The 12110-nt window shown below is 46.4% G+C and overlaps 2 protein-coding genes across 2 annotated transcripts; one reads left to right on the top strand and one right to left on the bottom strand.

The window, feature by feature from the left end:
* Positions 1–2609: 2609 nt before the first annotated feature.
* Positions 2610–7020, top strand: LOC139209710 (zinc finger and BTB domain-containing protein 39). The gene is made up of 3 exons (XM_070839529.1): positions 2610–3927; positions 4011–4370; positions 5016–7020. Exons 1-3 carry the CDS (start codon positions 2641–2643, stop codon positions 6000–6002), a joined length of 2634 nt encoding a protein of 877 aa, XP_070695630.1. The 5' UTR covers positions 2610–2640; the 3' UTR covers positions 6003–7020.
* Positions 7021–7513: 493 nt separating this feature from the next.
* On the bottom strand, positions 7514–9963 carry gpr182 (G protein-coupled receptor 182). Its single transcript, XM_070839842.1, has 2 exons — positions 9872–9963; positions 7514–9212 (listed from the first exon to the last, which is right to left on the bottom strand). Exon 2 carries the CDS (start codon positions 9207–9209, stop codon positions 8118–8120), a length of 1092 nt encoding a protein of 363 aa, XP_070695943.1. The 5' UTR covers positions 9210–9212; positions 9872–9963; the 3' UTR covers positions 7514–8117.
* Between the last annotated feature and the right edge of the window lie 2147 nt (positions 9964–12110).

The following is a 12110-nucleotide window of genomic DNA, read 5'->3' on the forward strand; positions in this document are numbered from 1 at the left end:
CTGCTAAACAACATGTTAGCTTTGTCATTGTGAGCATGTTAGCATGTTGATGTTAGCATTTAGATTAAAGAGAGCTGCTCACATGGTCGAGACTCCTGTTTTACAGTGACAACTGTTGAAACAATTACAGGAGAACAACGAGTGACCCTGCAAGGGAGCAAAAAATAAAATAATAATAATAATAATGAAATGAAATAAAAGCATTTACAGGTGTTCCACTATGTGTTTCAGCAGCTTTTGTGTCGTATATTCAGCTACAGTACATATACATGAAGATGTATTTAATGATGCAAAATAATCAGCTCAGATTTGTGAATTTTGGATTTTGCTCACACATTTTAATTTGTGAATATAAAAGTTGGTCAAAATAAATGAAGTCAGGTAAAACTAAGAGCAAAACTTTCCATTTACACGACCAATGTGGAAAGTTATCATATCAAAAGACATCACACTAAAAGCTATGTGCCTAACTGTTATAATATGATAATAGAATTATGAAACCTGAACCACATTAATGGATAACTTCCAAAGACTGTGCAAAAGTCATTTTTAAAATATATGAAACCTTTATTCTGTTAGTGATTTCACAGCTTTATCTCCATTCAGACCACATCAGATCATTTTCTCCTACTCTGTAACTCTACTTCACCACATTTCAAGGGGAAATACGACACTTTTACTCTGCTACATTTACTTTTTACATTGAAAACCAAAACATGTTTGTCATGTAACCTTTTTATATATAATCATTTTCTAGTTGGAGTCAAGTTTAAGATGTCTGTAACTTCCCCTCCAAACTTCCAGGTGAACTTAATGTGACCTTCTCTAAACCTTTGAATGCACATGTCCAACTGTTCAGTGTCTCAGTACTTTTTGCACAAGTTGCTGTTCTCTAACAAGAAGCTTAACAGCAACATTCACAACAGGTTTGATCCATGAATCCACCAATACATTTCCTGCTTCAGTTAGAATTGGTATTTAAACAGTCCTCCTCATCCTGCTGTTCACATTCTGACATCATGAGACCAAGACGACACCTAACAGTTGATCAGCAGCACCTCAACACTGGAGGCTTCAAACAGGAAGTCCTCAGACGGAGGTGTTCACTGAGCTTAGAGGGTCACAGAGTGTCATCAGGAGGTTGGAACAGTGATACAGAGACTGGAAGAGTCACAGAAAGGAGAGGAGTGGACGTCCTTTGGCCACATCCCAATTTATTGAGACACTGAACATTTTTTGTTGAGGTATACCTACCACTGTTGTTTAAGATGAAGAAATGACCATTGCATGCTTCTACTTAAATGCCCTACTTTCATGATATAATATCACTGTAGCATTAACTTTTTACATTTTCCATAAATTTCACCTGAAAGTCGAATATCCCTAACTTTTTGTGAGTAGTGTAAATATTCACATGTCTGTGGCGGCTGTCGCCTCTTGCTTGTAATGACCTGTTCGGCCTGCAGGAGGCGACCGCAGCACACTTTTGTTGACATACGTCACTAAAATGCGACGGACGATTAAAAAAAAAAAAAAAAAGGGTTGTAATTATAACATTTATTAATCCGTGGACCGGAGTCTCTGTGAAAACAGCATTAAAGGGAGCAGTGTCCGTCACCTACGAACACATTTCAATGGGTGAGTCACAGTAAAGACACAAACGAGTGGAGTTCATTAACAAGAAGGTGATTTTTGAGCGAAAAGATGAGCAGAAATGTGTCTGGTTTGTCTGCTGGTGCTCAGAGTTGATGTGTGTCTGGACTGTCTGGGAAAACTGGCGGAGATCGGTTTGCTCCTTGTTGGACTGATGCGGTTAAAATGTGAATACAGAGTGTAAAACAGGCAGCAAGAGCAACAAAAAAAATAATGTAAGTCAACAGGGGGCTGGAAAAAATGTATTTCCTCTTGTTTGCACTGGTGGGATGGAGGTGACGCAGCTCGGAGCTCAGTTTATTTCTTTACATTATTGACCACAAAACCATTTATTTTCACTAACAAAACTCTTAAATGTGTGTATGTGAATCTGTGTTTTCTGATTATGTCAACTTCGCTGTTTACCTGTCAGTCGTTGATAATTACAAGTAACCTGATGATTGAAGACAGCTGCCAAAAAGGTAAAAGCCCATCAGCTGTCAGTCAGTGCAGCCCAGAGGTGATTCAAGTGGTTCAGCACTTTTCAAGTCAACATGAAAACATTTAGACAAGATATAAAAGATAGACGTGTTGGTAGGATGTTAAAAAGAGTCAAATATAACTGAAGATACATAAAAAAAAAAAAAAAGAATGAAGAGAAGAAAAAAGTTATGGTGCGGTGTAATAAATGGCAGAGCCCAACAGAAAAGCTTTGACATAAAAGAAAGTTGTCTGGGAGTTTGTTCCAGTCACGTGTTGCATAGAAAATCTGTGTTTTGACTCTGGGAAAGTTTCACCGTCAAAGACCATCAAGTTAATGTTCGTTGCTGCCTGAGTGAGAGTTCATTAAAATAACATCGTTTGGCCTCGGCTGCACTTTGAAGTCTTAGAAAGAGGTCGTCTTGGCTGTTAGAGTACAGACCGAACGCACCCCTCGTCTGTTCTGCTCTAATGTCTTCTTTGTCCCTGCAGTTGGACTGTAGTGCACCAGGAGCTGCAGCAGCAGGGATGAGGATCCGGCTGCAGGGTCCCGGCCACGCTGCCAGCCTTCTCGCTGAGTTAAACCGCTGCCGTCAATCACGTCGATACTGTGATGTGTTCCTACAAGTTGGCAACCGCACATTCGCAGCGCACCGTGCAGTGCTGGCCTGCGCCGGCACGTACTTCCGCAACCTCTTCTCTCGTGCCCCAGCCTCGTCCACCGCTGCCTTCTCTTTGGAGTTTATCTCCCCGGCCAACTTTGAGAAGGTGCTGACATTCGTCTACACGGGGGAGATCTTGACCGATCTCATCGATGTTGGGGTACTGTACGAGCTGGCTGAGAGGCTGGGCGTTAGTGAACTGGTGAGGGCCTGTCACGCTACCTTCCCTGACCTGCAGGCTTCTGTGTCTGCAAACTGTAAAGCAGGCGGTTCTGGAGACCTCACCCTGGACTCCAGCATGGTTGTCGCTGCTACGCCCACAGTGGCAGCTTCTGTATCTGCACCGTCTTTGTGTTCCTCTGCCGCCTCCTGCTCGTCTCTGTCCTCATCAGCCGGCCCGTCTGCTGCCCCGACCCCTGCTGCCGAGCCATCGCCTCTCTTCCAAGCCAGGACGGCGAGGCCCAGCCGCGAAACTCACACTGGGGCTCTGGGGTCTCTGGACCTGAAGGCGGAGGACGTCCAGTCTGATATCTGCTATGGGCAGATGGCAGCAGATCATCAACTACCAGGAGGACACAGTCTTTTAACCAGCAGCCACTCCAGTCAGAGCGATGGCGTGCTGCCTCCGGGGCCTGTGCTCCAGCTGAAGACTGAGCAGGGGCTGGAAGAAGAGGAGGCAGAAGGCAGCTGTGAGGATGGAGACAGAGACAGGGGAATGGCTCCTGAGAGCGCAGGAAGCTCTCTGCCTCAGAGCAGCGATGCTGCTCCTTCTGACTCCTGCTCCTTCCTAGACTCCTCGGCTCAGCTCGGAGCTGAGGCCTGCGACCCGACGTCATCCTCAGGAGAGCCTCTAGGCAGCCTGCCGGTGGGATCAGTGGAGGGCGGCATGGTGGAGGACGGCATGGTGGATGTCCAGAGGGACGGCAGGCTGATGTTTGGGGAGGTGGAGGAGGGAGAGAATGAGGACGAGAGGGAGGCTCTGCAAGGGAACGGAGAAATGGAGGGAACAGAGGAGGAGCAGTGGAGACAGCTGGCAGGTGAGATCATCGAGCTGAGCGACGATGAGAACTTCATGGAGGAGGGCGACGAGGAGGACGATGAAGACGACCTTGTGTGCGTGGAGAACGGGGAAGGAGGGAACTCAAGCAGCCAGGTAATGTTTGCAGTAGTCGGCACTGAAATACTGAATGTAAATGTGAGTCCATACAACAGAAATAATGTTGTTCACCCCTCCAGGTGACTGGGAACATGCTGTCATGTAAAGCCTGCTCAGTGCCTCTCCCAGCAGACCCTGCTGCTATCAGAAGACACGCAGAGACCCACCTGACGGAGCTGGGGCTCTGCAGAGTGTGTGGGGCCTCGTACCCGGACCGCCCCGCAGGTGTCGCCCACTCCCTCTCCCACGTCGGGGTGCAGCTCTTCACCTGCGACATGTGTCACTTGCAGTTCTGCAGCCAAAACAAACTGCTGCGGCACCACCGCCAGACGGCCTCCACCTACACAATACCACAGGGGGCTCTGACCATCAGCGGCCAAGGCCTGAGCTCCGAGCTGCAGTGTGCGGCGTGCACCAAAACCCTCAGCAAGGACTTTCAGGTCAGTCAGACTTCAACAACTTTTTTGGAGAAAGGTGTGCCAGTTTATAGGCACAAAAAACAAAGTGACAAAAAGATCAATTTTATACATTAGTTTCTGGCGTGTCTGTGTCTTCTTCTTCTTCCTCTTCTTATCATTATTATTATTATTATTAGAAGTGCTTTTCAGAAGAGTTTATATTGAAAAAAATCTTGATTAAACAATTCAGCACGATCGAATTAGATCGAATCAGGCCAAGTACAAAGAGTGAAATACAAAAAAATAGCAAGCATAACAATCCTTGTTAGAAAATTAAAATGTCTAATCTAAATACCAAACGTTTCTTTGTCTCAGCCTGTCAGTTGTGAGGATGTGTCTTTTTTTTTTTTTTATCGTTTTTGGAGTGTTTGTTAGTTTGGTTCTTTAATTTGGCAGGGAGGTTAGATTAGACTCATTAATCCTCATTAAAGAGCTTTGGGATGATTCATCTGAACACTAAGAGCAAATTAAGTGGAAAAGTATTTGTAGCACCAGAAAACTGATTTCTAAAAGAGAGAGTAACGTGGACAGAAGTGAAAATATGGAATTACTCTCAAAGTAACTGCTGCACCTGCTGCTCTCATCAGATTCTCACATGTATTTTCATGTTTCTTACCTCTTTCACAGACTGTCAAAGACCACCTGCTGAGCCATGTGTGTCCACAGAGCCTGAGCTGTGGAGTGTGCCACCTCCCACAGCTCTCCTTGTGCTCCCTGCTGTGGCACGCCCTCGCCCACCTCTCCCTGCCCGTCTTCACCTGCCCGCACTGCGCCCGCTGCTTCGTAGAGCGCTCCCTGCTGGACAGACACATGGCTGCACACGCTGAGGAGGCCACCGCTAAGGAGAGGGAGCGTTCGGCGCTGAGGGCTTTCAGGTTCGGGGCAGACGCAGTCGGGGGATGCGGGGCTGCAGGAGGAGTGGAGGAGCTGCACTGCTTCCTGTGCCCACAGACTTTCCGCTCCTCCTCTGCCTTTCAGTACCACCTCAGCCTGCACACCACCGAGTCCCTGGGGAGTTGCGGAGGCCTCGGGGGCCAGGGCTGGCTGGGCAAACGTAAAGCCGACCTTTCTGTGGACGGCCCTCCGTCTTCGTGCTCCTCCTCCTCTCCCCGGGAGGGAGGAGGCTTTGTTAAAATGAGCAGCCTGGGTTTGGGGCTGGGGATGGGCTTCAGCATCCCTGATAAGTTTCTTCCAGGGACATTACACAGCATGTCCTCCGGGGTCCTGACCAACGGGTGTTCCGGGCAGGACGGGGGAGCCGCAGCAGCAGGCGTCCGTGGGAAATGGTACCGGTGTCGCTACTGCGGTAAACGTTTCGCCCACTCGGGGGAGTTCACCTATCACCTCCGCATCCACACCGGGGAGAAGCCGTACCAGTGCAAAGTCTGCCTGCGCTTCTTCAGAGGCCGCTCCACCATGATCTGCCACCTGAAGACGCACGCCGGTGCTCTCATGTACCGCTGCACCGTCTGTGGCCTTTACTTCTCCACGCTGAAGCTGGTGTCGTCACACATGGAGCTCCACAAGGACCACCTGCCCCCGGACTTCAACATCGAGCAGACCTTCATGTACAATGATCACTCTAAAGAGCCGCTGCCCACTGTGGACACCTGACCGGCCCTGTGTGTCGGCCTCGTGTCTCTCCCCCGTCTCCCTCTCCCTGACTTCCTCTGTGTCTGGTTGTCGTGGACCACATACTGTACTGCATATAATAGACTAGGGCTCAAACTATTTTTTTTTTGATGAATCGTTTACTCTGTAAAATGTCCAGAAAAATATAAAAAGAGCCCATCACAGTTGCCCTGCTTTAAAGGCGATATCTGTCCCAAAACCCAAAGATATTCAGTTATTAGCAACAGAAAACTGAGAAAAGCATGACATTTTTTGCTTGACCTAAACGCAAATATCGATCATCAGAATTGTTGCAGATTACTTTTCTGCCAGTCTACTAATGGATTAATCACGTGGGCTCTGTAATAGACTTTTAGAATGTATTGGACATATTATCTGTCAGATGCTGTTCACTGAGTCGGCCTGTGTAGGTCGAGTCTCTCTGAACTAAGATCAAAAGAAGCCACTTGGTGGCAGTGTATCCTGCTCTGTGTCGGTGAAAAAACAGGAAACTGGTTGGATTGTTGACTGTCATGCAGCTCTCTGCTTGTACCATCTACTCCCATCAAGTCTGCAGCTTTGTAGCTCAAATATCAGGATAGGTTTTTAGGTCAGCGATAGATAATTACACTGTTATCAAAGTAGCACCTCATTGTAGCATAGAAATTATTTTCCTATATTTGCAGTGGCTATTTTCACACATTAAGATTTCTTTTAAGATGTCTAAGGTGTCTTTTAAAGTTTCTTTCCTCGCTCCACAGATCCAACATGACCAGCCACATTAAGGCGTCCGTTTTATTTAATGTCGCTGAAACACAAAGACGTGTTTTTAATGTTGAAGGAGCACCTTTAGGAGTGCTTTCAGAGGTCGCCATTTAGTCACATGCTGCATTCACTTGTTTAGAGCATGTGAAGCATGTCGCTTTGTACAAACATGATATTTAAGTGCCCATCACATTTCTGTGTAATATGTGTCTTACCTCATATTTATGATGACAGCGCAACTATTTATTATTTTTATGCCTTTATACGTTTCATTATCTGTTTCTAAAGCTATCTATGAATGTTTTTTTAAATATTGTTTTTGAAAAGAATAAAGTAAATGCCAATAGGAAGACTGTTATCACCCCGAAATGAATTTTTTTTATCTCTTTTGAATGACCCTTTAAAGTTTCCTGCACAGCAAAATCCATCCATCATCAGAATTTCAGTGATGAACTCGCAGAATTCTGCGTCGTACTTTGAGCCTCCTGCTTCCGGGGGCTCGCGACCTTTGCCCTTTTCAAAGCCCGGTCTCTTCCTGCTATTGTGCCATCCGTGGACTGACACCCCGCATTTTCCTTTTTCTGCCTTCTTATCGCTAAAGCTGTTGACACATTCCAGACAGAGACACAAATGGAAGTAAATGTAATAAAAAGATCGACAGTAAGTGCGAGGAGAGAGATAGCGGTGTGCAAAAACAGCAAAGTGTCTCAGTAGAATAAACTTTTGCAAACATTCATGTCCCCTGTGACAGTAAGTACAGCGTACAAACTGTTTCTGTTTTATTGCATTTTAATAGGTGACCATGTTACAGCACATGCAGACTACAGCAGCATCCAGAAACAGATAAATAAGCATTTAGTAATGTGACGTATGATTTCTGTTAAATTTGTTATGAAATACAACACTATTCAGTTAAATTTTCACATGTGCAAGATGGTTACGTGGGTTGATCTGATCTGGACACACAGCACATTTGTTTACACACACATTCCTGATGCGGCACTATTCCTCCCCTGTGCCATGAGACTTTAGAGGCTGCCATGAGTTCCGGTGGGAGCTGAGCAGCTTTGAGGAAAAACATCAAGCGTTTCCTGCCTTTATCTGTTTAATTCTGCGATCAGATACATGAAAAAAAACCAAAAAAACAAAACAGGAAATGGACAATTTGAGGACGGCGTTGATGAGCCCATCCGTTATGTAACACGACGGCACAATGACCAGAGTGAGATGATTATGTTGTGCAATGCCTCTGGTATACTCTGAAGCACCAAGACTGGTTTCAGTTCTGTCAAATTTTCACTTAGAAAACGTTTTGCTCCTGAGGCTCACTCTTTTCGTAGCTAAAGTTCGTTCTTATGAGCCAACATCAGACTGGCTGGTGCTGGCGTTGCTTAACTTGCGTTGCTTCCCCGGGTCTCCCCCGCCTCCGTTGGGAGCGCTCGGCTGGGTGTCCACTCCCACCTGGTCCCCAGTTCCCTCTCTGGGTATGTAGTCCAGCACAGTGTTGATCAGGTTGTTGCGGAAGCCCTTGCTGAGGAAGTTGTAGAGGATGGGGTTGGCGACGCAGTGGAAAAGAGACAGGCTCTGCACTACGCTGAATGAGTAGTAGAGGACTTCTACTGTGTTGCAGCTGAAGACGAAGGGGTCGAGGTCATCGATGATCATCAGGAACATGACCAGGTGGTAGGGCAGCCAGCAAACGATGAACACCAGGGAGTACACGTGCACCAGCCACACGTCCCGCCGGCCCTGCACATCCGGTGCCGTTTGAACTGCGCGAGCGATCAGCACGTTGCAGGTGATGATGACAGCGGCGGGGCCCAGGAACTGGAGGAGCAGGCAAAGGAAGGCCACGGAGACAAACCACTCAATGAAGTTGTACTCAGGCATCATGTAACATCCCGGCTCGTCCCACTCCAGTAGATCCACGTGGACGTTCTCCAGCAGAGCCAGGAACAAGGAGAGCAACCACAGGCCTCCACAGACCACCCAGCGGCGCCGGCCCGCCACAGGGAAGAAGGCCGGAAACGAGGGTCTGGTCAGGGACAGATAGCGCTCCAGGGTCATGAAGGCCAGGAAGAAGGAGCTGCTGTAGAAGTTGACCACATAGATGAGGTTGGTAACCTTGCAGAGGAAGCGGCCCCACAGCCAAACCTTGTCCATGGTCACCTCCATCATGAAGAAAGGCAGGATCACAATCACCATCAGGTCCGACAGGCTCACGTTGATGATGCAGAAGAGAACCCCGCTGGCCGAGTGGCGTCGACGCCAGTTGACCCAGATGACCAGCAAATTCTCCAGCAGGCCCACCATGAAGACGAAAAGGTAGATCAGGAAGAGGGCGATGCGCTTATAGTCCGAATCCAGCTCGATGGTGCACTCGAAGACAAACCAGGGTGTTCCATTTAAGAAGTCTAATGAGTGGTTGTGCTCGTGAGTGCTCATGGTCTGGAGTGAAAAGCAGAGGAAAACTTTTTCATATCTGGACCTAGTTCAGAATTGCTTTGGGGTTAATCTGATTATGTTTTCAGACGTTACATAACGGAGGCACTGGAGGAGGAGGAGGAGGGTGGCAGAGGTGCCGGGCTGAATTGTTACTTAAAGTGTTTTCAGATACTAAAACCGCAACAAGTTATTAGGCCATCTGAAAACCTACGACATGCAGCTCAGAAACTATGAATGTCACACTTTGAGGTGCTGTGAGTTATATTTGCTGATTCTTAGCACATTTCTTCATTTAAAAAGTACTCCACCGATTTAGCATTGCACTCCTCACGCAATATTATCAATCATGAATCAATCTTTTTTCCTAAGTATCAAGATATCGACACATAGAACATCTTTTTCTATTCCTCACATTTTTTTCCTCATTTAAAATCTGGCATCTACATTACCCACAATGCAGCTCCACTGCTGAGTTTGGGCGGAGATTTAGGTGCGTTATGACATCACTTGAGGCAATTTTTTGGACTTCACACAGCTCACTCTGGAGCCACAAAAGGCTTTATAGCCAAGACCTGTAAACACACTCTGATGTGTGAAATCAGTGGAGTTCCTCCTGTATATACACATTTAAGGTGGAAACAGGAAATCGGACATAACCATACCTTGTCGTGATGATGAGTGTGGTGGAGAGATGAAGACAGCGAGTCCCTCCTGAGGCCTTGTTGTCTTTTGGAGAGCTTTCTGTCCTTCCAGCTCTGATGTTGAGGGCTATCTGAGCAATACCGCAGCCAGGAGTCTCTACCCTCCCATTTCTCACACACACACACACACACACACACACACACACACAGATGTGACAGGACATCCTCACTGAGTAGTAGGGAGTGGTGTAGAGTTGCCACACATTGAAAGGGAATGTAAGTTAATTTCAGTTGGACAAACAAAATATGTTTGGACAGAAAGAAGAAACTTGGTTGGCCGCTGTTTGCATCCAAAATACTATGATTTCATATCTGATGACTCTACATTGAAACCTCTCTCCGTTTAACAAACTCAGGCCTTTTTTTTAAACTTTATTTTTTCTAATAACATTTTAAATTTAACAGAGAAACTAGCATGTAGAGCAGCAGAGATTCACAGCTGGACTTTTCCATATAAATGAAGTATATATATATTATATATGAATAAATAAATCTGTTCTTCGCCAAACAAGTTCCCAGAATGCTGATTAAGCCTGTCACCACCTGGAAAATCTCTCTGTAGTTTGCAGTGTACCAGAGTTTTTAAATCTGGGGTCTGTGGTGAGATTTCAGTACCAGCACACAGGTAGAGATGTGTTTTATGTCAGTAACCGGTCTGTCAGAGCTGAAGCAGTATGGTGGAAAACTATAGGAAGCACCAACAAAGGTTTCTGATGCTGCAGGTATAAAGGAAACTTCAGAGAAGACGACAAAGAGCTGCTATAAGCATGCGTCGACAATAATGTTCGCGTTCGTTTCACGATTGCTAATTCTATCTGGATCACCAGTCATTATAATTCAGGGGCATGAACGTGTTTAATCAAAATTATTGTGCCAATAGATGTTAAGATGTTTCAATGGATAAGTGAAAACTTTGACCTGCTGGTGGCGCTTAAGGAAAAGTGAAGGGATCGCCATCATTAGGATTCATCCTCTGGGGACCATGAACCAGTCTAGTGGTGGATTTCTCTGAAGCAACGAGTTGATAACTTTTCCGTTTTTTCCCGCAGTCATAAAAACCACCAGGACACCCAGAGAGAAATGAAACCTTTAAAGGCCATTAAACACCCCACTTCCCCCTGAAGGACGGACTATATGGATGATACCTCAACATGTGGCCATGGCTCATCTGTACATGTCACCCAGCATGTGTAGGACTACTGGGTCCCAGTTGATGTGGATTTCTGCAAATAAACAAATGTGATTTTCCCAACAAATATCAGGTCATGAGGGGTCCATTTTATAATCCGTTTTAGTTTGCATTAACAAAGTGATTGCAAGTTTCCTCAGTGAATGAATTACCTTTCATGATCCCGTGTGTAGACACTGTATGTAGATACTGTGCATGGCTGGAAGAAATGGTGCAGAAACAGTAAAAACAGATACCACATAGCAGAGAACAATGCCAGGAAGCCCCCCCCCCCTGCACGGTGGGTGACAGTCAGACTATAGGGGAGAGGGGGAAGCCGGGTGCACATCCACCTCTCTGAGGAAGGGGGCTCTTTAACGTAGGCACACACACACATCCTCATTATCACATTATTTCAACATTGGGCAGGTGATGACAGAGCAGATGTGGTTCCACTGGTCTGCCTTGTTTCACTGAGACATTAGCAGTTTTCGGTTGAACATGAGGAACAGTGGACAGTTTCTTTACGGTGTTCCACAGAAAGTGCACCAGGACAAGTGTGACCCCGTCATCTCCTCAGATGAAACGAAGCCACTGAGCAAACCGGAGTAGCTCCTGGAGAGTTGGCCCAAATGTGTCCTCACTTGAGGGACTGATGAGGTCACGACTGAGGTCAGCGTCACACGGAGAGGACGCAGGAATGTTTGTGTTGGCTGTGATTCACACTGATAAATGGGATCTGGATCCCTGGACACGGTGTTCCTATTGCCCCTCCGGATCGTCAGCAGTTTGTAGCTTAATGACCCTTTCAACGACTCCCTCCTTCTGTCTCGCTGCTCATCCTGCCTGAATCCTATTGTCCAAGTCTGCTAAGTTTTCTGGTCAAGCGGTCAGCAAATTCTGTCTCTTCTGATGAAACAGGAAGGAACCAGTCAGCAAAAACACATCTTCTGGAAACAGTGAGACAAAAAGCAGTCCCTGACCCTCATCATGTTATCCAAGGCTATGTTAAAACATGACAAACACCTTTAG

This window comes from Pempheris klunzingeri, chromosome 11, assembly GCF_042242105.1.
Source record: "Pempheris klunzingeri isolate RE-2024b chromosome 11, fPemKlu1.hap1, whole genome shotgun sequence".
In the NCBI taxonomy this organism is placed as follows: domain Eukaryota; kingdom Metazoa; phylum Chordata; class Actinopteri; order Acropomatiformes; family Pempheridae; genus Pempheris; species Pempheris klunzingeri.